Here is a 25,921-nt window from a genome sequence, read left to right on the forward strand (position 1 = left end):
TGTTTCCTTCGGCACCTCAACTGAGTGACATATAGTTTCCAGCTCACTGCCAAGGATGCCAGAATCTATCCCCTCTCAGATCTGAGGGAAACTTTTCACTCTGCTGTGCCCATATCCTCTCTCTAGATATACTGCTTTCTCTTCTGGCTCTTTTCAAATGAGCTTAGATGTTCATGAAACTCTAAGGTAATCGTGATTTTGGAGTACCTCTGTTTTTAGTTCTGTAAAAATGCCTGAGATTAAGAATAACTAAGGAAGAGAAGTCCTCTATTCTTGCACAGATCAGGAGAAAGAAGAAAATGCAAGAAGACTGCACAAATCAATTTCAATAAATCAACCTGACATACCTCATAATCTGTTTCTTTTTAAAGTAATGTGTGCTGCACATTCAAACAGTAGCTCACTATACAGCAATGAGAATGAACAATCTAAGGCCACGTGCAGAAATATGGATAAGTCTCACAAACATAATGTTGACTGAAAGAAGCCAGAATGTACGGTTACATTTATATAAAGACCCAAACAAGAAAGTCTATTCTGTTCTATTAGAAGTCAGGATAGTGGAAACTAGTGCCTGAAAAGGAGCACAAAAGACCTTCCAAGGTGATTTTCTTTTTCATAGTCTGGGTTCTGGTCACATGGGTATGTTCAGTTTGTGAAAATTCTTCAAGCTATACACTTACACATTGTATGGTTTTCTCTACGTATCTTGCGACAATAGAAAGTTAAAAGCTACAAACATGCTGTATTAAAGGGGCAATTTTCTTAACTGCTTTGAAAAATGTTAACAGATCTAAAGAAAACTCACTATTTTTCAACGTAGTTTTTTGCTAAATAAATCCAAGATTTAAAATAAATGAACTTAGAAAATTGAGTTAGGAAAGAAGAATACAGCAAAACGATGCGAAGAATTGTGAAAGATAAAAACTGCGTGGTCATTAGTAAAAGAGATGTAATACACTTTCTAATGACCAATCCAGGAGATGGCCGATGGAGAAAATTGCTAAGCAATGAAGTTAGAAAAAATTCCAAATATTCGTTAACTGCATTTTTCTGGAACAAGAAAATGACTATGATTTCCAACTTCTTTAAGAAGTTTAGAAATAAGATTTTAAAAGCTAGTGAAGAACAAGGCCATAGAGAAATAAACTTTAAATTATTTTTAATTTAAGAATTAAACGTAGCAGTGACTTCAGTAGAAAAATTAATATTACTTTTAAATGAATTGATCTTAATCAGATTATAGTGATTAAGTTTTCTATGAACTAATTACTAAATGGCAATGCTCCTATATGTATAAAGAAATAAATGTTTATTTTCCTGACAACAAACTGGTTTCTAGGCCAGGATATTTCTACCGATAATGCCAAATTTCTCTTTAAACTCAAATTAAGCATACTTCCTATTTGTATGACACTTAAATGATAAAAACACTCTGAGATAATTAGCCTAGTTTTACAGATGTGGAATCTAAAGCTTGGAGATGTTAAATGATTTGAATATGATCATATAGTTTTGCATCTATCCTTGAAACCGGTGTTCGAATTCCAAATTAAGTACTCCTTCCACTCTTAAGAGTAGCATTTGTAGAAGTGTTGGAAAGTAAGAAAATGGGTCTTTCTTGGATCCATCCAAGAGGTTTTAACAAAACTAGACTTTAGTATATAGTTTTTCCTAATGAGAAGTTTCACTTCAGAGTTCTCCAGAACCCAGGGATGCCAAGGTTGCAATAGTGTGCAGCTACATTCATAACAACAGGCTGTAGATAGATTACTGACCGTCTTGAACATGTTAGTATAAGTATTTTATGTGGTTTAATTTTTTTCTCCCATTTTATTTGATTGCAGTTTTCCAGAACAGAAGGACAAATGGCTTTCCCTCCTTCAGAGGTATTTTTTTTTAGTATCCACATCTTTAATCATTAACCTGTAGTTAAATGAATTTAATTCTCTGCAGAGATGTGTGCCCCAAACGGTTCCCCTCTCCTTAGTGGAAATTGTTCATTCATCCTCAAATAAGCTGTTATTTAGACTGTACACTAGCTACTGCATACTGTAAGCAATGTTCTCCCATTACATGTATTTCTTACTTTCTCAGAGGGGGAACATTGAGGTCTGTTTAGATTATTTTAGATAGAAATTAGTTGATAATTTCTCCAATCTCTTTTTTTGTCTCCAACCTACCATTTGGAGCTAACAGTTTCCTCAAAGCATGTATTAAGTTTTCATATATGAAGGGTTTTCTGCTGAGCACCTCAAAAACCAATCGTTATTCCTACCTTCGAGCATACAGGCTAAAAAGGTCAATTTAGATTCATCTCTTATTCCCTTAGTTCTTTCCTCCATTCTTCCCCCTCTCCCTTCCCAAGCAATGAGATAACAAAGATTTATACTCCACTGGAGAGCAAAATGAATAGTGAAAGGCCATTGTTTTGGCTCGGTCTTGTAAAATATTAGATGTGCTCCTGTGCATAAGTCAGATTTGGGGCCTGTCCAGGGAAGCTTTGAGGATAAAATATCACCCAGAGGTGCCTAAATCTGACTGTGCTTCTCAAAACGAACCTCACTTGAAATGGATCTCCCATTTTTTGTGTGTGTGCCCGTGCCTAATGTCCTGATATTTTATTTATCTTCCAACCCATAATGTAATCTGACTTTGCTGAGTCCTTCCATCTGTCTTTTTTTAAATAGCATATAAGTATATTGAAAATATTAGCAAAATGGATTGATTTAAAAATAAGCGATTTAGCAAAATCTATCTGACTCAGTGTTGTTTTGGGTTGTCGTTGCATTTGATTAGATACATCAATCTAGAGAAAGAAAAGGACTATCCGAAGAGCATTCCCCTCAAAATCTTCACCAAGGACATTGGGAATTGTGCATATGTAAGTGTTTCTAAGCAAGAAAATTAAATTCCAAGTCCCCGCATAAGGCAGAACACCATGGATTAAAAAGAGAGAGAGTGAGAATGAGACAGAGGCAGGCAGGCAGTGTATGTGCTTTGCAAGGAAGGCATTTAGAAATATCACTGTGGGAAAATGTATTTTCCTGGGTATGTGTATGTCTCCGCATATATGAAAAGTAAACCCTAGAGAAAATGATGCAAGAAAAATTCACATTGACCGCAGTATTTAACATTGACACGTGGAAGGAGTATTGCTTCTCAAACGCCTCTTCCTCTCCTCTGGCATTGATGTTCCTCTGGACCCTTTCAATAGCAGCTGCAGAGGCTTGTACTAAAGCCGTTTCCATGAGGAGTTATTTTCTATTAGTACTGAGCAATTTTTCCCAACTTATCGCTTCTTAAGTAGAAAGTGGTTTTGGAAAGTTCTTCATTCTTTAAGTTTTTAGGGACTGAATCCCTCAAGTTAATAAATGGATAAGTTACGGGAGGTGACATTTTTAAGGGATCAGAATATTTCTACCTCACATTTTGCATCACATTGGTCAAATAAAACTGAAGTCTATTTAAGTCCAGTTATTATGTGTAATTTGATGACTGAAATATAGTACGAGTGCCAAAACGTTATCCAAAACGTCATCAGTGATGAACAAAATGGAAACTTGTGAATGTTTTTATTTTACTATGAATTGTCATATACGTCGCAGCAACTCTAGATCACACATAATAGTTTCCTGAGTGGAAAACGTGTAGTACAAACTGTCGTGGTTAGACCCAAAGCAAAAGTTATGCAAATATTTGAACATGAGAGCCTGATGTCACTGCTTAAGGGAAATACTCAAATTTTATGGTATGAAGACTGCGGAGAGCTATCTCCTGGAGCAAAGTAGCCCAGTCTCCTTCCCCCAGGAGACAAAAAACAAAAACAAAAAAACAATGCTTTTTGACTGCCGGCTTTGATTCAGTTGTTCTGGCAATTGGTTACCTTCAGGATTTTCATAGGAAGTCCCTTGAACCTTGTTTTTTTAACACTTTCAGTGAATGAAAAGTGTGTCATTGAGAGAGGACTAGTGACCCACTCTCACTAGGGAAGAGAAGACACACAATGTGGTTGGGTGCTGTTTTTTTTTATCACTGGTACCCTGGTTAAATCAACAATGATATGACAACTGTCCTTTCCTCTCTGAAGTTGCTTCATGCCAAAAATCTCCTTTCAGGGAGCCCTGCTTCCAGAGAGAATGATTCCCCCCAAATAGGAGTGCATGCATGGGGAAGAACTCTTTATTCTTGGCCTTTAGTTGTGCAGCCTGTTAGTGAATTCTGTTAAATGGAAAAAAAATAGCCACGTATTGTCTGTTTATTTGTTTATGTTTATTTGTTGACTGGCCAAAGGGCACTAGTTGATGAAATTTATTTGTTTTGTCTACCAAAGAGGCATGTGGGAAAAAATACACATCCTAAAATTACTGTTTTGAACATATATGCCTAATATTGAGAAAAATTATCTTAGAAACCAGGTACATTGAGAGTGATTATTTGTACTACATGGTAGTCTTCACTTTACAAAAGACTTCATGAGAAAGTTTCTTTAAATTAAATGTCAGGGTTTAGAGATGTAAAAAAAAAAAAAAAAAAAAAAACAGAGCCTGTCATGAAATTATATATCAGTTTAAAGCCCAGTATATAAAACATCTTTGCCACTCTGATAGAAGACAAACACTGGGTTAGTTGGGTGTTCTGTGCCCTCTCGGTTGGGTTTTGAGACACTTTTGCATAATCCTTAGAACTAAGAGGAGTACAATGTGAAATCAATTAACAAACAACCTTAAGAGGCAATTTGTCATGTCAAGTAATCGGCTCAAAGAGAAATAATACTGTAATGGAAGGATAAGTGATGAATTATCATTGGATTTCACATAGCTTTATTTTATGTCATTTTTGATTTTATGTCATTTTGTCTTCATTTATGCTATTTATTTGTTCCTGATTTATCTGATAATTATAATATATAAATCCTGTATGTGTAGTAAATATTTCTTTTTTGATAGCGTAACATTGCCTTATATTTAAACACTGTTGGAATTCAGTGAACTCTATTGCTATTTCAGAATGTGGTTAATCCCTTTTTGTTGTTGTTGTTGAAAAGTGTCTTTCTATTTTTAAGTAATAATTCTTAATGTAGCTTAGCACAGGGCTATTATAGATACCTTATTCAATGGCAGAGTTGGTAACAGAATTGAGCTTTCTAAAATTTTCAGTCCTCCTTGCTAGACTCATGGGTTTTAAGGCCTCTACAGATTTCAGCAACAAAAATCTCAGTAGACACAGTGCCTGACATATAGAAAGTGCTCAATAAATAGTGGTTTTTAAAAATTCTAAACTTTAAATGTCTTTTAGAACCAGTTCTTATTTTGAATTTACCTAAACTGACTTTTTCCATGCAAAGAAATAAAAACCCACACTGTGAAGACAGTATTCAGGAAGAAAGAGAAAATGATCCAGTTCTCCCTTTTTTATTACACATTGCATTGTGGAAATGATGCAACAGATCAACCTCACTGATCTCTGTTTGGTCCAGAGGGTGGTCCATGTACTTTCTCTGAAATATGTTTACTCTTTTTCTTTCTTGCTTAAGTTCTTAGATTTGTGAGCCATGTGTTCTTTTTTTTTTTTTTAAGAGAAATATATGTTTTATTAAAAGGCATATATAATGGAACGAAAGTAAATTATATTCAAAGATTTGTGTTCTTATCAAGTTGTATGCTTTACTCTGTCAACACTTGAAATTAGGATTTGCCTTTAATAATTTGACAATAATTATTTGTTCCTTTGTTTTAAAATCCTTTATAGCGAGATTTCTTTTTCTTTTCTTTTACAGTCTAAAACTATAACAATAAAGAATTCAGATACAGCGAGCGAAGTTATCAACATGTCCCTATCAATACTAGGGATAACTGTAAGTTACTCGGTTAGATATTCTTAATTAACAAACTTTGATACTTTAGATTCATATAAATATTATCTCTTCTATTATAAGACACCTGATTACTAAAGATACCAAAGTTATATTTTGTCCCCCAAAATGTAGACAATAAGGACAGTAAAGCCTTGATATTAGCTTAACATTGGGTGCTATTCTTTTATTCCCATTTGAAAACCTGTGCAAACTGAAAGGCGTAAGATTGGGCTTAATTTTAGAGTGATAATAAAACTTTTATTGCATTTGCCATATATATACAGTTGGAGAGATTTTTGGGATAAGATTCTTAATTAAGAAATTTCAGCATCCTCCTTTCCCACTTGTCATTATATTACTGTTATTTCCCCATATCCTATCCTGGTTCTTCTCCCTTATCTAATTATTCTCTTACTATCTCAAGATTCAATAAGTGTTATGATAATGAATTCTGAAGGATTTTCTCTGTAGTAAAATTTTTACATAAAGTACCCATGGCTAGAAACTATATTCGTTGGCTTCAGGTTTAGAAGATGAGATGGTTGGTACTTCTAATGAATTGATAAATTAGAAAACAAGATTTTAGTGTGCACATCACATTTTCCCCGGTTTCGCTTTTAGCTTCTGCTTCTTTCTGTTTTATGGGGCAAAGACAAGTTTTTTCATATTGTATTAATGGAGAAGATTTTAATGTTTAAGGATGAAGGGGAAAGAGAATTGGAAAGTGCTCATCTTCTACCTACTGGTATATAAACAACATACATTGAATAGTTGTATTAAAGGGAATGACTTTCAGAAGGATGGAAACTAAAGGAAGCACTCGAACAGCACCATTTCTTGAGTGAGATTCTCTATAAATATGAAAACACAGTGTTACTATGAGGTGACCTATGACATACATTTAATATATGCCATAGTCGTCTTATCTATATTTAGATGTGCTTGTACACAGTGCTATAGTAAGCCTTCAGGAACTGAGAGCAACCAATATTAGGCTAAGAAATCTGATTTCTTTTAGTTAAATTTAATAATATATTTAAGATATAACTAAATTTATGTGCATTGAGTAAAGAAGACATCTGTGCATTGATTTCTAAGCATACATAATTATGTCTTGGAAGACAATGAGTAATTTAAGGGGGAAGGAAGGGAGATTAATATCATGACTTATTTTTTATATCTTTTTCTCTTTGATTAAGTGAGCAATCTCCTCAGACCAAAAATACTTCTATTCAATATAATATTTTTTACTGTTCTAAAGGATCGTTACGATGTTTTCAGACTTCGAAATGATTTTTGTTACATTGCTCTTCCTATTTGCAATGAAAATTTTTGACTAGGGATGGAGAATGAAATGACAAATAGATTGGGGAAGTGAGGAAATGACAAATAGATTCTCCATAGACAGGACCCTCCCTTGTAAGGTCAGGGTCATACTTTTTAATTAGAAGATAAAGGCAAGGATATTAATATTGCCAATCTGTTCTAGCTTTATTTAAACACTTTTGCTATTTTCTCTCCAGATACAACCAAGTCAGTATAATTTAGCATTCTTTTTTTCAAGTAGGATTTTTAGCATTGCTAGGTTATAATTCTGCTAGTGAACAATTCCATCGTTTTTCCATCACTAGGCCTATTCTCTAGACAGAAATCTTGTCTTTTCTGTCTCCAGGACTGGACTTGCCCAAAATAAAGCCAGTGCAGATTGTGCCAGGTGCCTATTTCCTCAAAGCCTCTTGGTCATTCTACTTCTGCTCAGAAGCAGCTGAGCAGAAAAGTCAGCCTTTGAGATTTTACTTTTTTATCACAGACACGAAAATGTTTGTGGCTTCCAGGATAACAAGGTTGTCTTTGCAGGGGCATGTTGGAGATTAAGTCCAATATGCCCTGAGAAATCTGGAGACATAGCAGAAGTCAGGATTAGCGTTTTAGAAAATCAGAAAGTTTCTCTTCCTTTATGAAAGGACAAATATATTATTTCATATTCTGTAGGCTACTCATGATAGTGAGAGTCTGATTTTATTGCAGTTCTTGGATCCCTGGCCAACACCAGGGGACAGGATTCTGGAGGACTCTGTAGGGGAAGAAAGAGTGGGAAGAAGGGTTATAGAAATCAGCATTATTGTCATCAAAAGCTATAATCACCCACATGAATCTGAAGGCATTTATATTGTCTCCATTTTTATTTTTTTTACCAACAGAAAAATACCAAAAAATGTGACCTCATTCAATTACCAAACTTGAAGGAATTATTGTTAATTCTTTTCTTTCTAGGGATCTGAGAGAGACTACCAGTTATGGGTCAATTCTGGCAAAGAAGAGGCACCATATCCACTTATTGGTAAATTTCAGTGAAAATCTTAGATAGTATTTTAATTGGCTTTCTAAATGTCTCAGAGAACAGGTCATATGGTCCTAAGCTTAAATAAGATTAAATATTAAATCTTACATAAAATTTATTCATTTGATAAATATCTATCAAGCATTTCCTATGCGCTAAATAATATCTCTTCACTCAAGTAGCTAGTTGTATAATTAGGAAGAGAATTTTAAATTTTCCCCTCTTCTTTTACACTTTACAAAAAGAGCTATTTTGCCAAACCTTTTTAAATATTTTTCAACAAGAAAGTATTATGAATTGGTATTCCTTTTCCCCTATATACTTATTTTCCATATTCAGTTGTACTTAAAAATCAAATAAATACTTAAATAAATACTTAAAATGATTTTAATAAAATATTTTAATTGAAACTATGTAGATGGTATCTTTCAGGTTTAGAACAGCTTCTCACTAAATCACTAAAACTTTGTGAGACATAGGACATGACTGTTAATTAGCAGCAATTTTTCATTGTATATCTATTTTAACATGCCTTACATACATCAGTTATAGATTAGCTGCTTACTATTTTGATAAACTGACTTTATCATATGTCACTGTAGCCTCTCTTTTTTTTTGCCTCAGTCCCTGGAAGGTGCTGTAGTACATGATATTAATGGAATAGTGACAGTATATGCCTATGCCAGATGGAGGAAAAGGTAGAGTTCACTGAGTTATGTTCAGTGATAAAGCAAGAATTGAAGAGAACGTACTGTCTATACTTAAAAGACAAAATAAATGAACAAACAAAACAGAAACAAACTCATAGATACAGAGAACATTTTGATGGTTGCTAGGCAGGAGGGAGTAGTGGTTATGGGTGAAAACTGGGAAGGGATTAAGATGTACAAATTGCCAGTTACAAAAATAGTCACTGGGATGTAAAGTACAGCCTAGGGAATATAGTTCAACAACATTGTAATAACTATGTACTGTGTCAGTTGGGTACTAGACTCAGGGTGATCACTTCCTAAGTCCTATAAATATATAATCACTACACTAGACACCTGAAACTAATATAATATTGTCTATCAACTGTAAATGACAAATAAAATTTTTTTAAAAAATTAAATATATAAAGCAAACAGGTCAAAATGTAAGGAAAAAAAACTAAATCTACAGCACAGTGTTACTTGCGGATTGAATTAAGAAAAATGCAATTACTTAAAGAACAAAAATTCATGTTGCAGTCAGATGCCCCGGGTTTTGTTTTTCTAGTTTACAGATTCCTTTTTGCATCTTGTTTCTGTTTCTTATTAATACCCCGCAGTCTTCCTTCTGATTATTGCCTATGAATACCAATCTCAGGGCAGCAGTGGGAGGGAAGCAAAACTCAAACGAACCAGTCCCGATGCTCTTGAGTAACTGATTATGTAACAAATAAAAAAGAATAAAATTTCTTTTTCAGACAGACGTTTTCTGTTGAATAAGAGTAATGAGTGATGCTTGAAATACTTTGCCCTTATTTATATAATATTAACCGCCAATGTTTACTTATTTGATCCTTACAATACCATGTGATGGGTAAGGTAAATATTTTAAATCATGGATTTGATGCTGACAGAGGTCAAGGGTTTGCTGAAGATTTATAGATATAGTTAATATATCAAAGGAAAAATTAGAATACCTTTAAACATTCTTAGATGTGAGCACAGGAAACCTCAGCATTGTACAACTCATAGAATAATCTGTACATTCCAAACATGATATGCTTTAATGACTGGCTTTTTTACCCCTCTCCCCCACCCACTTAAAACTACTCTGGTAGGGCCACTTGCATTATGCAGTGGTCTCCAACTATAAGTGTGTGTGGTGATCATTCGGTCAACAAAAGGATTCTTCATACCAAATGTCCCAGAAGCAAACTGCAGTGCATTTCAGTATGTAGCACACATGCTCACAGTACCAGTCAGCCTAAAGTCTACATTTAGGTTTTACTCTGTGTAGGGCATGAATATCCCTATGGAATTAAAATGAGCCATCTTCGAGACACTGCACTTCTGGCAGAGTTATCAAAGGACTCCACCAGCCCTTCCAGCCTCCAAGAGCCCTTCCTCATAGAACAGCTGCCCCGAGAGATGCAGTGCCAATTCATCCTGAAGCCCAGCCGCCTGGCTGAGACCCAGCAACTGAGTGGTGAGTTGCTTCTCCTCTTTCACAGAGCCCTTATTTTAGTAACAGTTTCCATTTCTGAAAACAGAGTTAGTGCAAAGCATATAGAGCTGCTTGGCATTACTTGTGATCAAATGTTAGTTGTTTTCAAAATAAAACTTTAAAAAGTTTCTATGTAAGCACTGTTTTCTTTTGCCTTATAGGGTGAATTCATTAAGAAACCTCATAAATTGGCAGCAAAAACTAATTTCCAAAGCCATTCAGTGTTCGATAATAGTAGTTGAGGGCAATTCTTCATAAAACTTTCATTCTCAGCTCTATGTTCAAATATCACTATAAAACTTCACCACTGCTGAGATATTCGGCTTCTGTTTCTAAAAAAAAATCACAGAACTGGCAACAGTTAAGTCCACAAGGATGAGTGAAATTCATTGTTGATACTACTGATCCAGTAACACCTGGTAGATTCAAATAATTCCCACACAGTACCACTGATGAGTAATATAATAAGTAACTGTAAGCATTAAACACATTACATTTTCACAAGCTTTGTGAACTTATACTTTTCTACAAATTATACTTTAATCTGCTCCATATACTTTTACCATCATCATATATAACACATTTTAGCAGATTTCACTTCATATTATATTGAATTATTGTTTTGACAACATCTTTGAAAATAACCTTACATGTGGTTGTTCCATGCATGCTATTGAAGACTAATTCTTCAGTCACTATAAGTATCAACTTCTAGAATTAACAACTAAGCAATATTGGTAACATCTGTTGACCAATCAAGAAGCATAGGAAGTCATTAGAGATCATTTGCCTTGGTTTTTAGTCTACTATTGGTCTTACTTTAATGTCCTCAACTGCTCAAGCAGCTGTTCTCACCAAAAGGCTGACAGTCTTAAATCTAGTGTCTCTGTACAAATTGTTTCACCTACTGCAAGCACACGAGATTTAATCAACTCAGCATTGGTGAATGACTTTCCTTTCCTCACATGGCTAACAAATGAGCCATTCAGAAACTTACATGTTTTTCCAGCCTCGTTTTCATTTTTCATTTTTGCAAAGAAATTCTGAAGTGCTAAAATGTTTTATTTTGAATATTCTAAATTTTTCTGATCATTGCTTTCCTTTGAGTTAGGAATATAGTGATGAATGCTTAGTCTGGCAAGATGACACATATTGTATTCTTTTATCATAGATTTTCTGTCATTTTATAATTAGCAAAAGTCTTTGTCATTTAATCCAATAACAATGGCATCCACACTTTATTGTGCCTTGAAAGCTCAACATTAGAAGTCCATTTCTATCTTCTTTTCTTGTTTAGACGCAGTGGGTAATAAAAATACTAAATGTTGCAGTATCATGAGTCACATGGCACTCAAAGCACTGCAGTTGATTGCATGGAGCAGCAATGCACAGCAATGAGAGTACTACCTGTCGTCTCTGTCAAATCTACTCAGCTATACCATTGCGTGTGAAGTAGAAGCAGCCACAGACAATGCATAAACAAATGAGTATGGCAGGGACACGATAAAGCTATTATGGACAGTAAAATTTGAATTTCCTGTAATTGTTATTTGTAACTAAATATTATTCTCCTTTTGATTTTTTCCAACCTTGTAAAACTGGTAAAAAACCTTTCTTAGCTCACATGCTATCCAAAGAAAGACAGCAGGCCAAATTTGGCCTACAAAGCATATTTGCTGCCCTCTGATTTAGATGATAGAAATGCACATTTAATCAAAAACATTTTACTAAATCTCAGATTTCTACCAAATTTTATAACATCACTTCACTCAAGTAACAGAACCATCTCATTTGATGTGTTACATGCCTTTCCTATTACATCTCTGTAGTGTTTTCATTAGAGGTGGAAAAGCCAGATGGAACCTGGAAAGACTGAAGAACTGTAGAGTCTAGAGATTCTAAACATGAAGTTATTGGCTGCTGGTTGATGATTCTCTTCATAATGTTAACAAATAATCTCTACACAGAATATAAGTTTATAAAATACTTGCTTTTAGGCTTCAAAACAACCATGTAAGGTAACATTAATTAATATCCCATCTTAAAAATGAGCACCTTCAGACTGTCCAGGATCACAAAGGATGTAATAGGAGAGCTGAAACCTAAACTAAATCTTCTGTCCTAAAATTCCTCTTGTCACTAGACCTTACTGCCATGACTGTGGCCATGTTAGCACTAACTCACTTCATGAAATGGAGACTATTTTACATAGTTATTGTTTGTCATACTGTCAACATCCCCACTGCTTCTGTTCTACTCTTGAATTTTTTTTTAATTTGAAGACAACATGCCACTATGGAAGGTTGTTTTTAGTACTGTCATAGCTTCATCGTGATAGACATAATATGACCATATGATTGAGTATCAAATTTTAATGTGCATTTATTTTTTTTTAATTTTATTGAGGTTACATTGGTTAATAAAATAATATAGATTTGAAGTGTACAATTGCATAATATGCCATCAGTATGGTGCACTAATGTGCTTTTAAAGTCCACACTTCTGTCACCTTCTTTCCCACCTTCTGTGCCCCTTGCCATAAAATAAGCCACAACTGGAATAAAGACTTAACTTAAAATCTCCACATTTGAGGGAGGCTTTCTCTAGTTAGCTTAAGGAAATTAGATATCCAAAATAATCTTAGGTGAACATAGTCATACCCAATCTGTTTTTCAAATTTCTGCCTCAGTGTGGGGAAGATCTACTAAATACTGTAATAGTAGCACACTGAAAATAGAGTAGCAGTAAGTCTCATGGACGGCTTCCTCTGTGCTTACATCACTGTCCTTTGGCTTTGGGGTAGCTGGTCCCCACTGAGACAGCTCTAGTGTTAATTGAAGATTCAGATATGAACATTAAAGATCTGACCTCAAAACCCAACTCAAATATCACTTCTAGATCTGTGTTCCTTTGGCCAGATAGTTGTCCCCTTGTCTGTGTCTCCAGAGCACTTCATACATGTCTCCAGTGTAACACATAACAATTACATTATAATGATTTGTTTACATGTTTCACTGTACTGTGGGCTTAAGGCCTGGGAACTCGAAGAGGGCTAACTAAGTCCAGTGAATAGAACAGAGAAATTAAATGAAAGATTGAGTGGCTTAGGCATCCTAGTATGGAAAACTTGAGTGGAGCAGAAGAGTTCTGGGGTTGAAATGGGATCTTTCTGGGAATGGTCTGAAGTAGCACCTCAGCTTCTAGCCTGACTGAGCTTCTACTTCTGCACCCACAGCAGGGCAACCTTCCATATCTGCTTCAGACCCAGGGCTGACGAGGCTGACTTTTTATGGAGATGGTAAAATATGGGACGTAACGTTTTCCTCTACCTGTTTACCCCACCATTCTAGTATTTTCTATATGTATTTCCTCCTTGGGATTGGTAGTAGGGGTAGAGGGGCAAGGCCGGTGGGAATTCTTAATTTGGGAAGTTGTATGACTAGAATAGAATTTCTAATTAAGCCTTTCTTGTGATTATTATTCTATAAGTACACATTTTTAAAATTGTAATTTTTAATGTTCAGTTCCCTAACTTATGCATGAAGAAATGTTAGCTGAATTTTGCTTGGATTATTTAGGAAAATTAAATTCACGTGAATTTAGTTGGATCTACATTTACATCACCCTTATATTTTAAAAGCAATAGCATGATTTTAATCGTCCTTTGACATTTAGAAAGCAAGAGTTATGTGCTCAAAGCTCTTCAAGAAAGTACACTTTAATGAAATTTCTTTTCAGTCTCAGAGGAAACATGAACTCTAAAATTGAATGTTGTACATAACAAAAGGCATGGCTGCAGCTGAAAGTATTTATAATATAGTACAGGATTCGATTTCTACTTTATCCTCTGCCTACACTCATAGGATAGCTGGGCATATAACTTTATGAGACAGCATTCTTCCTAAGAAATGTGTGAAAGTTAAAAAATCAAATAAATCTAAGAGTTTTAGAAATAATGAAATCGGGCTAAATGTGAGGAAACTAGATTGAGTACAAGGGTTCAACATAGATAAACATGCAGATGAGGAAAACATTCGCACAGACTGACATTGCTAGGCACACTGGAGCCCCCTCTTGGAATTAGGAATGGTTTAGTTTCCTTTTCTGTTTTTTAGAAGGGTATAGCTTGGGAATGTCAGGCCAGGAAGACAGTGCTCTGGTCCAACAGAGTCTGGCATTCCTCCTGGTCTGCAGACTACCAGAAGGCTGTTACACCCAATAGAGAGTGGATGTGGGAGGAGGTTGGTATCTTAGCAGCTTCATTCAAGATCACTGTGACTCATGCCGTGGGCGAAACAGTACTTTTCATGCATTACCCTACTTAACCCTCTCAATAAGGCTTTGAGAGGTAGGTAATATCATTCTCATTTCAAAGTTGAGTAAAGTGGTTGATTTCCCCAAATAAGTGTCTGAGCCAGGAGTCTAACTGGGCTCCTACTCCAGAGCCAAAGACTTGGGTGTGTGTACATGGACGATGTATTGACTGTATCCTTAGGAAGCCAAGGGTAAATGATGGCTTTGAGGCCATTCAGGAAAATGATACTTATTGGTTTATCCTCCCACAACCTGGATCGTGTAGTATTTGGTTTAATTTGGTTATTCTGAGGAATAGAATGCTAATGTCTATTATAGACAAACAGTATAAAACATTTTCTTGAAATTAGCATTCGAGTCTGCCAACCATGTCCTCGCCGAAAAGGCCATCTCCTTCACGTTCCATTTTGTCAGGCAATTTTGAGTAGCTAAGCATCATCTCCAAAAGCTTAGTTTTGTGTCAGGATCCTGCAACCAGAGTTTAATGACTAATTCTCAGGCACTTGCCTTGAAGACAATGGAATCAATCCCTGTGTGGGTGCCACCTGACAGCTTAAGGCTCCTCAGATCTCAGTTCTATTGGCCTTAACTGCTAGCTGTTTTGCATTTACCCCAGGTATGTGTGCTTCAGGGGTCTGAGGAGATCTAGGCAGAATTTACACACAGTATTTGGGGCTCTCACTGTAGTTTTCTCTAGGATTTTCCCTCCTCACTTTGCAGCTGCTGTGGTTACCTCCATCTCTGTTCTCTAATTCTTCGAGCCAGTAAGAGTGCAAATTTCTCCCCAAATTTTAGTCACCCCACCACCCTGCGGCCTGTCCTCAAGCTAAAAGCTATAAGAACAGGAAACTTACCTAGTGCCATATCATTTCCATCTGCCAAGTGCCAGACTTTTACCTCGAGTATTTACCTTTTTTTGCTCCCTCCCTGATTTTTTAAAACTTATTTTGTCCAGAGTTCATAGTTGTTATTTGTCCGTGCTTTTGGGTTAAGGAGGGTGGCAAAGAGGTCCAAATGTACCCTTAAGGACCTGTCTTTTTAAAATATCAAATTCTGTGCACAAGTTTCATGCTAAAATTCAAGACAGACAACATCAAAAATGTTTTAGCACCGTGATATCACAAAATCATGATTCGTTGTTGACTTCTCCCTTCTGCCTATTTTGCTCATGTTGTCTTTTTGTCTTTTTCCACCTAAATCTCTCCATATTTCCATTGTTGTTCAAGACTGATTTCTTGCATGCTTACTCAATAAACACAAGACACAGTGCTGGATACTCCATTGAAACCTTGTTCATTTGAAATCTAAATCAAATATAAACTCCTCTAGGATCACACCTTTCCTTTTAATGGGTAGATGTGCTGTCTCATTCTTCTGAATGCCTTTGGTACTTTGTTCCTCCCTTATGACATTTTATTGATTAATATACTTACTTCTTGCCCCCCACCACCACTCTTCCTCCCCCATTAGATTATAAACCTCGCCATGGCAAGGATAAATCTCACTCATGTTTGCATCCATGCATGCTGCCTTAAAGATGCATTTTTAAGTAGAGAACTGAAAAAGTACATGAAAGTCTTTGCAGCTGGCCAGAAAGGGGGAAAATGTAGAACATTAGCGTCTTGTCTCTGTCCTCAGTAGTAGAGTGGGACATCAGGAAATAAAGCTTTCCCTGTTTCAAGAGAACCTCTTAATAGAGATAGCTCTATTCCTACTCCTCCCCTTCTTCTTTCTTTGTCTTACTATTTAATTGCGGTCTAATTGACTCTTCAGCTTTCTTGTGTGCCTAGTCTCATCTTTTAAATAGGACAATGTATATGTTGGTATGAAACACTTTTTGCTTTAAGTTGTAGTAAGTGTAGTAAGGGAGACTTTCTTTCTCCTTTGAAAATTCAGTGCCAAACAGACAAGTGATGTTCCATACTGGGTAGGGGTATAGCCCAAACATTCGATACTTTCTTAATTTATGAAATGTTATAATGAAATTTCATAGTTTGAACTTACAGTAACAAAAGATATCTATAACCATGGTTTCTCTTTGAGCCATAGTAATGAACATACTATAAAATGATAATAATAGAAATAGGAGTAAGTGAATTAGTTTTTCTAATCTCACTTCTTCCTTAGATTCAGGTCAGAAGACATCTAAAAGGAGAAGATCTATCATAAACTGGGTCTTTTGGCGGGGTTCTAGCACTCATCTGGATAACTCGCCCATATCACCAACATCTCCTATGCTAGGACAGCTCTTTGGAGTGTCTCTGCCAAGTCTTTGTGAGAATGACAATCTGCCCAAACCTGTTTTGGTAAGTCTTTTTATGACTTGTAAGACCAGTGGGAAAAGAGGTTTAGGAAAGGAGAGAGGTCTATCTCCAAATGGAAATACAGACACACATGACTTTTGCTGAGAACCTTTATTATTACCACTTTACAGAATAATAATCTGATTAAACTATTGCAGAATCATAAGGAAGACATAAGAAGAAGAGATCATTTAGTCTACTGGTTTCAGGAAATTGCCGCATATGCCTGCTCAGGTCATCAGAAATTTGCTTGGTAGATGAGAGGAGTCATGTTATCTCTTGCATTTCTCTCACTTCCTTTCTTGAACTCTGCATTGTTCTGAAAGTCTTCTGAATAACGTTAGCAGCAGAGACTACTCAATTTTATGCTTTTTAAAAATCTTACATGTGTTTTATTTGTATTTCAAGTGTTCATTCATAAAGATACATCCTCTGACATTTAGTTATTTTTCTTACATAGAATGGGTCAGGTGAAAGACATTGAGTTTGTCTTGTCTCCAATTGATATATTAAATTATCACTGTTAAGCAAATTTTTTGAGTATCTACTATCCTCCGAGTACTATACTAGATGTATGGCATATTATGGTATATTTCCATGTATATGTGTCAGACACTAGCCTCGCCACTTTATTGCTTACCTTTCACAGCAAATGTAGAGGGTAGTTATCATCATCAACATCATTCCTGCTTTACACATTTTTTAAAGCCTCAAGATTATGCAAGATCACACAGTAATTATGTGCTATAATCAGATTTCAAATTTCATGGGTTGCTTTTCTCCAACACCCATTCTTTTCCTACACTGAAAACAGAGAACATACAGCTAGAAAGAAAGCAAAATGGTAGATTGATCAGGATGGACTGGAATGGAGAAAGCTTCCTGGAGGAGATTTTTTGAGACTGATTTTAAAACACGGAAATAAATACAGAGAGTAGAATGAAATATGAAGACGTATTAAAAAAAGACAAGCAAGTGGAGAATGAGTTTAACAACAATATTTCCATATTCGGGAGAAAGAGTCTGCATGAGAGAATAATGGGAAAAGAGTAGAGAGAAAGGAGAGAGATAGTTAACAGAGACCTTGAAGCAGTCAGAGAAATTTGATTTTAAAGTAGTTACTGGTTCATTGAAACAAGACAATGCCATTAAAGCAAGTGTTTAAAGTAAAATGTTTTAGATGTTGAACAATTAGGAGAAAAGAGATTTAGAAATACCAAAAAACAAATGGACTTTAATCCTTCTAGCAGTCACTCCATCCCCAGTCCTTCAGTACTTTTCCCTTAGTAGTACATACTAGCTTCTGGAAGCCAAGATATTGCTTATGTGTAAAGTGCCTATTTTTAATTTGCTTCCCTATAGGATATGCTTTGCTTTCTTAGTCAAAAAGGACCCCTCACAAAAGGCATTTTCAGACTATCAGCCAATGTGAAATCTTGCAGAGAGCTGAAAGAGAAACTGAATTCTGGATCTGAAGTACACCTAGACTGTGAATCTGTCTTTGTGATAGCATCTGTCTTAAAGGTAGGAAAAGTTCTCCCTTCATCCACTGCATGGTATAGCTCTGGAGAAAGACAACTGGTTTCTTTCATTATGACATTATTCCTATCTGCAAAGAACCACAATAGATTTAGAACCTAAAGAGTGTTAAAAGCACTATACAGATACAATATTGGCCTTTAAAAGCCACCGCCAGTGATAAATGTGTGCCAGACATGCTTTTTGTGTTTTCTCATCCCACACCACTCTCATCGTCACTTCTACCACTCCACGCAAAAAAAAAGAAAAAAAATTAAGTTAAATTAAAAACAACCAAAACACATAGATCATGTTTACCAAAACAAACATCCTGATTATGATGATTTCCTCACAATCTGAGTACGTTCCTAATAAAGGCAAATTTTTCAAAAATGAACTTTATTAAACTTTGAAGAAGTGTACCGAAATAAACTTTTTTCTAGTAACAGAAACAAAAACTTGCTCACTGAAACCACTGAAAATTTCATTCATTTATACAGTCCTCATGCCTCTTCTGTCCGCTGATGCCTTTTGAAGTAAAAGTGGAGTACGAGTAACTCCAGCGTCTGGGTCTTCTTTTATAAAACCCTTCCTGCATTTGACATTCTTCATGGTTCTAACCCTTCAGCTCATGGTTCCTTACATCACATCCAAAATTGGGTTAGAGCTCTTCTAAGATTCTTCTAAGATTCATAATCTGGTTCCACCGCACCAGCTCCACACTCTTGAAAATGCCTCCCATTTTTGGAAAAAATAGAGTCAAAACCAGCTTTTAGCAGAGATTTGACCCCAGCCAGCTTCTGCACACCTGCCTCAGGCTTCTAGCAGTGTGAGAATGCACCTTGCCAGGGCCTGCATCCCAGAGCCTGGAGCATAAAAACCAAATGAAGGAAAATGTGGTGAAGAAGACTCTCACATAGCCCTACTCCTGCTGGGCTATCAGCTGATTATGGAATCTTACTCCATGACTGCTCACAGTCAGTGTTTCTTGGTAAATGGGCCATGTCTGCTCTTCAACAACCCTTGCTGTGGGCTTTTGCAATAAAGTATCACTAAAAAGAGCTGAAGAGCTGGAGTTAGGGTCATCTAATCTATTTTGCACAGGATGGAATTCAATCCTGGAATATAATAAAAATATGTATAGTGTGATTTGCCAGATATATGTCAGGAATATCTATATGAGATGAAGTTTTCTTTCTTTTTTTTTTTTTAGTCATATAATGAGGCTTTCTCCCGTCTATTAATTTAGGAAATTAAAGCTTCTGTTTTAGAAAATGTTTCTTACTCTGCTATTCTTTACAGCACCATACTTGTTAAACTTTTGTGATAAATTGTCAAGGCTGTTACACAGAAGTAGGATTCTAGAAGAGTTCAATTATATTTCAAATAGCATAAATATTACTTGTACAAAAATAAGCAAAAGTAAAAACTGATCCAAATGATTGAAAGGTCTAGTTAAACTGGTTCCAAGTAGTTTTATAATCATGTAACTGTGTTTTGCTCTCATTTCTTCCAAGTAGTTGCAGGCAAGGAGGTACTTTTTGCAAAAAAAAAAAAAAAAAATTTGAGCATTTTTTTTGTTTCTCATTTTTAAGACTTTGGAAGTGGTACTTAAGGTTTCCTTTAATTTTTTACTTAGCTGGTTTCACATAAATGTGAGCTCAACTCTTCAAACTATAATTGAAAAAAAAATTCTGGAAACACTGTAACTTTGATCCATCAGACCTTTGAGGGAAAATCCATTTTTAATCCCACAAAAATCTCATCTCAAATGAATTTGGGAGTTCTGCTGATGACCTAGGATCTGGCATTAGAGAGAAGAGACTTTCAGTTGAGTGTTGTTGGTGATTATAATTCAGAAACAGCCCTCCCATCCTTTCTCAGCTGTGATGGTGGTTGTATTTCGTAACTTGTTGTTCCAGCTGTGGAGAGTTCATTGAGATGTCATGAGTTATTATCTTTCAAGAGTAGGTTTAAGATTTAATGATGTTTTTCTTCACGAGAGATCATAAGTATGTTTTCCACTGAGATTTAAAAAGAGAGTTTTTGTCACTGCCCCACTTTAAAATAGCAGATTTTGCCTATTTCAAATCTGACTTTTAAAGTAGGTGTAGCAACTAAAATTAGTTTGGAATTAGGAAAATTCAATAGCTTTACTCAAAAGAGGTAACTTTTGTGAAGACTCATCTGAATCACAAGTATCCAGGTACACTTCTACTGGAACATGTAACAGAACAAAGAAAGACTTTGAATCAATCATTTTCTGACTTGTTCACTATTCTTTTAAAAAATTGTATCATGTTAGGTGACATAACTACAAAGAGATTTTCAATATTATCTTAGAATTTCTATCGTAATGAGTTGGCCTTTCCATGTCTCTCATTAATATTTGTCCACATGGCAAATAGCAATAGTTCAGTAACAGTAACAACTGCTACAGTCTGGGACTGTGTTTGGCACTGGGGTGAACCAGAAGAAAGTAAGGGTCTGCCCTCATGGCCTGGAGGAGCTCGTAAGCTAGTGGCGAAGAGACACATGTGATCAGCCTCCTATAACAATGAAGTATCACAGCTTTCATGGTAGTAATATAAACATGACATATAAGTAACCAGTTTTGTATTGTCTTTCGTTAAAAGCACATGGGTAAAGTTGCCGCTTGAGTTAAAATTGCTTGATTACAATCTTTTACCTGTCTCTATGTTAAAAGCAGAAAATTTTAAGATGATCCAACCATGGGTATGGGTATAGAGTTAAGACATGAAATTGAATTTGCTCTGCCTAAAGTTAACTGAGGTGGAGATCAGACTTTGCAAGCTTAGCCTTGTTAATCCCATGCTAAATGCAACAGAGAGGGTTGGCTTAGAACAGAAACGAACAAGGACGAGAACCGAATTTATATTTTTAAGCTTTTTATAAACAAAGGTCAAACAACAAACACCCTTGGCCATATACTACTTGTGTCATAATCTGGTTCCACCACCCAGCCCCACCAGTGATCTCAGCAAAATAGGGTCAGGAAAGCCGGAGAGGATGATGTGCTGGGGACATGTTACTTAGTGTACATCAGGCATAAGGGTGCTTCCCTAGGTTCTCAGAGCACAGCCATTGCCTGGAAGGTTTCTTGCCCGCAAAATTGTAAGAACCCGTCTATGGGGAACACAGGGAGGAACCTTAAGTATCTCTAGATGGAATTGTTTACCAATGTCACTGGAATATAGTGTTTGAAAAATAACAAGAACTTTGTTTTATTCACTGCTCTGTCCCTAACACCTCAATCAATGCCTCACATATATGAGTGAATATGTATAGAATGATTGGATAACTGATCATGATATTTTGAACTTCATAAATATCTTCATGCATTTCTTTGAACTAGTGATCGAGAGGAGGAAAAAAGAATTTAGGATGATTTGCTAGGCCCCATCTCAATGTACTAGTTTGCTAAAATGTACACAAACAGGAGATTTTGGCCCAAAAGAGTTGTCCTCTGTCTTTCCCACTATAGTCCAGACTCCAATTATTACTCTGGTTTTTGTTAGAAAAAAATCAAAATGTATTTCGACATATACATATCAGTGGAGAGGTGGCATAGAGATCTGCGTGTTCCAAAGAAGGGAAGACTTATATGAAGTTTTCAACAAATTTCAACTCATTTTTTTCATCCAATTTCTCCAGTACATATTTAGCATGAGAAAAATGATTTAAAATATTTATTTTTCTCTCTATGTAAGGATTTTCTACGAAATATTCCAGGAAGTGTTTTTTCATCAGATCTCTATGATCATTGGATCTGTGTAATGGATCAAGGAAATGATGAAGAGAAAATAAATACAATTCAAAGGTAAATATTCTAATTTGGTCATGTCTCAAAAATGCTTTTAAAAAACTTAAATTTTATAAGCTTGTCTATTAAAGGAATGATGACTATCAAAATCACATCCATGGGGACCAGTTTAAAAATGGATTTATGCTAGCTACTCTCACTGTTGTTATTGTTTTCTCCCTGTTAACATGGACTACTTGACCATCATGTACCATCTATACGTCTGAATCTGAGAGGAGCTGAAACCCATTAGAACAACAGCTAACACTGTAAACCCAAATAGCGATTTATGAGCTCAATATTGGTAAATATTTAACTAACCAGACAACTCCTTATATATCTCATTCACCAGCTGAATTCATACAGAGAAAATTTCCTCCCTCAAGGAACCAACAGTCTGGTAGAGTACATAGATAAAGCAAATATTACAATTAAAGTGCAGTATAATCATTACTATAAAAGAGATATGAAGGAGAGTATTGTGGGAGCACTGCGGAGAGGCAGTTAACTCTGAAGAAGTGTCAAGAAAAAAGAGAGTTGCAAAATTTCAATCTGATTACAAAGAAGCATTGTCTGTACTCATGCAAAGGGAAATTGCTGGCAGACCTCAACCAGCCCTATGTCCTGCATTATAGGAGAGGAGAGAATAACTGTCCATTAGTGAAAAGCAATACTTCCAGGTCTTTGAAAATACAAGAATCCCAATATTACTTTTCCCATATGCTTGTTTAGTATAGTTTCTTCTTGAGCAACTTTCCAATATGAATGATTATCCATGGACTGTATTTGATGGACATCTATATATATATATATATATATATATATATATATATATATATATATATATATATATATATATAAACGTAATACAAGTATTGGAGACACCAGAAGCCAAAGCCATGTAACAAAATACTATCTCTGCTTCCACTATGTTTTGGTGGAAACCACTTGGAGATAGTGAACATCAGATTCTATACTTGATGATCGTTATCTAAAACTTTATAACGTACTGTTAAAGGATGGTTTCTTTTTTAAAAAAAAGTAAAATTATAACTCATACAAATATAAAATGAACACAGATGAAAGATTTTCTTTAAATCATTAACTAATGAAAATTAATAAGATATAGCAAGCAGTTCAAAGGAGATTTCAAAGTATCACAACTTATGTAGTTGATTCAGAAATGCTGAAATGAATTTACAAATAGCTGCAAAACTGGCTTTCTCTATTGGGGCATTGGGAGGTGGGGAGAGGGCACAAATAAATCATGTGTTTCTCCACCAGACAGAATTTTCAGTTCTATGAACAAGGTTTAGATGCACGGCTATCAGTTATGTGCAACTTAGAGTTGTAAAATTAGTTTAAAGGCTTAAGGCCTCCATAAATCAGATAACCCAAAAGAGTGTGCTAGATACACAAAACCTTACTTTCCATTGAATACACTCAGTAATCTTTTGGTCCATTACAATATCTTTCATAATTTATCCATACAGAACTGTGTTTGTTTTCCATTCGTTGAACTGAAGAAATGACTCTCTGCTACAGAAATCAGATCACTTGATTTTGTGCCCTAGGTTGCAGATTCTTGCTGAAAAAAGCAACAACTATTAATATCAACATATATATGTTTTTAGATGATAGTAAAAATCATTTTCAATGAATGATAATTTAAAAATCTCATCGATTACAAAATAGAAACAGTTGGAAATTATTGTGATAAGCTTGATTAAATGTGACAGTAATACCAGTGAGATCAGAGAATTGGGACAAAATGGACTTTGGAAGCTGGTGGAATAGAGAACAAGTTCTCAGAATCGACCTGGAGTCTTAGTAGTAGTTGAAGTTTGGGTTCCCACTAAGAGGCAGAATTCCTGTGTTGCTGCTTGGAAATAAAGGAGCACTTTAAGTTTAATGGTTGTTTGATTTCATCAGAAAGCTCTCTGGGGTTGACAATATTCTGAACTGTTATAGAATGTGCCTAAGTTGAAACACGTTGTATTAGTTTCAGGTAAATATTTCAGGTAAATATGGACCATTTTTCTGCATTTCTTTACAATTTCATTGAAAATAGTGTACAAAATAAATGCATAAATAAATATCCTGGCAGTCCTCACTTTACATGGTTCCATGTTAACTGAAACTCACATATCTGGACTGTGTTCTTGCTTTCCATGGGGAACCAAAGTGAGGGTTTCCTATTTATACACATGTTTTATTAAACATCTGGCTTAAAGAACACATTTTTCTGTCTTTAGGCTGTTAGACCAGCTCCCAAGAGCCAATGTTGTTCTCCTAAGATATCTTTTTGGAGTATTATACAACATTGAGCAACAGTCCTCATCCAATCAGATGACTGCATTTAATTTAGCGGTGTGTATCGCTCCAAGCATTCTTTGGCCTCCTACTTCATCCAGCCCAGAATTAGAAAATGAATTTACAAAAAAGGTAATGAAGTTTTTTATCTTTATGCCCTGGGAGATCAAATCCCCATTTTGAGTCTAAATTTTGGGTATTAATTCTTAAATGTATTTAAGTAACTTATAAAGTTGAGTTCAATAAGTATTTCATCCTATCCTCATAGACTATAGAAAAGTGATTTATAAGCAGAAAAGTGATTTATAAGCAGAAAAGTGCTAGCAATTGAGTTACTTCTTTTTCCCTTTAAAGAAGCAAAACACTATGACTGACTGAAACTATAAAGTGATAAGAAAGTAGTCGACATGATTTAAAAGAAGAAATAAGGACTTTGGAGTCAGACAAGCCAAGGTTCAATTCTCAGCACCACTACTTGCCAGATGTACAATCTTGAATAAAATTAGTTACCCAAGAGTTTGGAGAAACACGGCAGAGTGAGAGATGTCCCCAGATCTCTCCCTTTGAAACAACAATAAGCTGAACATCTACTACTCAACAAAAAACACCCAAACTGCACACCAGCATGTCTGAGCATGGGATCTGCACATAAGAGCTACCACAGTAATTGAAAAAACAACTAAGTGAGCAGAATGAGTTCTTTAGCAAGGAGATTGAAACCCACAAAAAGAACAGAATAGACCTTCTGAAGATAAAAAACACACTGCAAGAATTGAAAAATGAAATAGTAAGCTTGAGAAATAAAGTCGACCAAATGGAGGAAAGGATCAGTGATATTGAAGACAGAAAGCTAGAAATAAATCAGAAAGAGGAAGAGAGAAACCAAAGAATGAGAAATAATGAAAGAGAAATTCAAGAACTAGCGGATACCATCAGGAGAGGAAAATAAGAACAATGGGCATTATTGAAGGCAAGGAAAAGGAACAGGGATTAGAAAGCATTTTCAGACAAATAATTGACAAGAATTTCCCAAATCTAAAGAATGAGCTGGAGCTTGGAATTCAGGAAATCAACAGAACATCCAATTGCCTCGATCCAAAAAGGCCTTCACCAAGACACATTGTATTAAAATGACGAAAAATCAACAACAAAGACAGAATTCTCAGGGGAGCCAGGGAGAAGAAAACGGTAACTTATAAAGGCAAACCCATTAGATTATCCGTGGACTTCTCAGCACAAACCTTACAAGTCAGAAATAA

At 35.5% G+C, this 25,921-nt stretch overlaps 1 protein-coding gene across 1 annotated transcript in view; it reads left to right on the forward strand.

Annotated features, from left to right (window-relative positions):
- ARHGAP20 (Rho GTPase activating protein 20) overlaps nucleotides 1-25,921 on the forward strand; it is a 109,776-nt gene that overhangs the window by 74,084 nt on the left and 9,771 nt on the right. The window contains exons 6-14 of the mRNA XM_023533763.1: nucleotides 1,848-1,889; nucleotides 2,800-2,884; nucleotides 5,780-5,857; nucleotides 8,132-8,198; nucleotides 10,185-10,373; nucleotides 16,833-17,011; nucleotides 18,371-18,532; nucleotides 22,258-22,367; nucleotides 24,605-24,794. Coding sequence (XP_023389531.1) covers nucleotides 1,848-1,889; nucleotides 2,800-2,884; nucleotides 5,780-5,857; nucleotides 8,132-8,198; nucleotides 10,185-10,373; nucleotides 16,833-17,011; nucleotides 18,371-18,532; nucleotides 22,258-22,367; nucleotides 24,605-24,794 — 1,102 coding nt within the window. The remainder of the gene's footprint in view (nucleotides 1-1,847; nucleotides 1,890-2,799; nucleotides 2,885-5,779; nucleotides 5,858-8,131; nucleotides 8,199-10,184; nucleotides 10,374-16,832; nucleotides 17,012-18,370; nucleotides 18,533-22,257; nucleotides 22,368-24,604; nucleotides 24,795-25,921) is intronic.

Source organism: Pteropus vampyrus, unplaced genomic scaffold (assembly GCF_000151845.1).
Source record: "Pteropus vampyrus isolate Shadow unplaced genomic scaffold, Pvam_2.0 Scaffold110, whole genome shotgun sequence".
In the NCBI taxonomy this organism is placed as follows: Eukaryota; Metazoa; Chordata; class Mammalia; order Chiroptera; family Pteropodidae; genus Pteropus; species Pteropus vampyrus.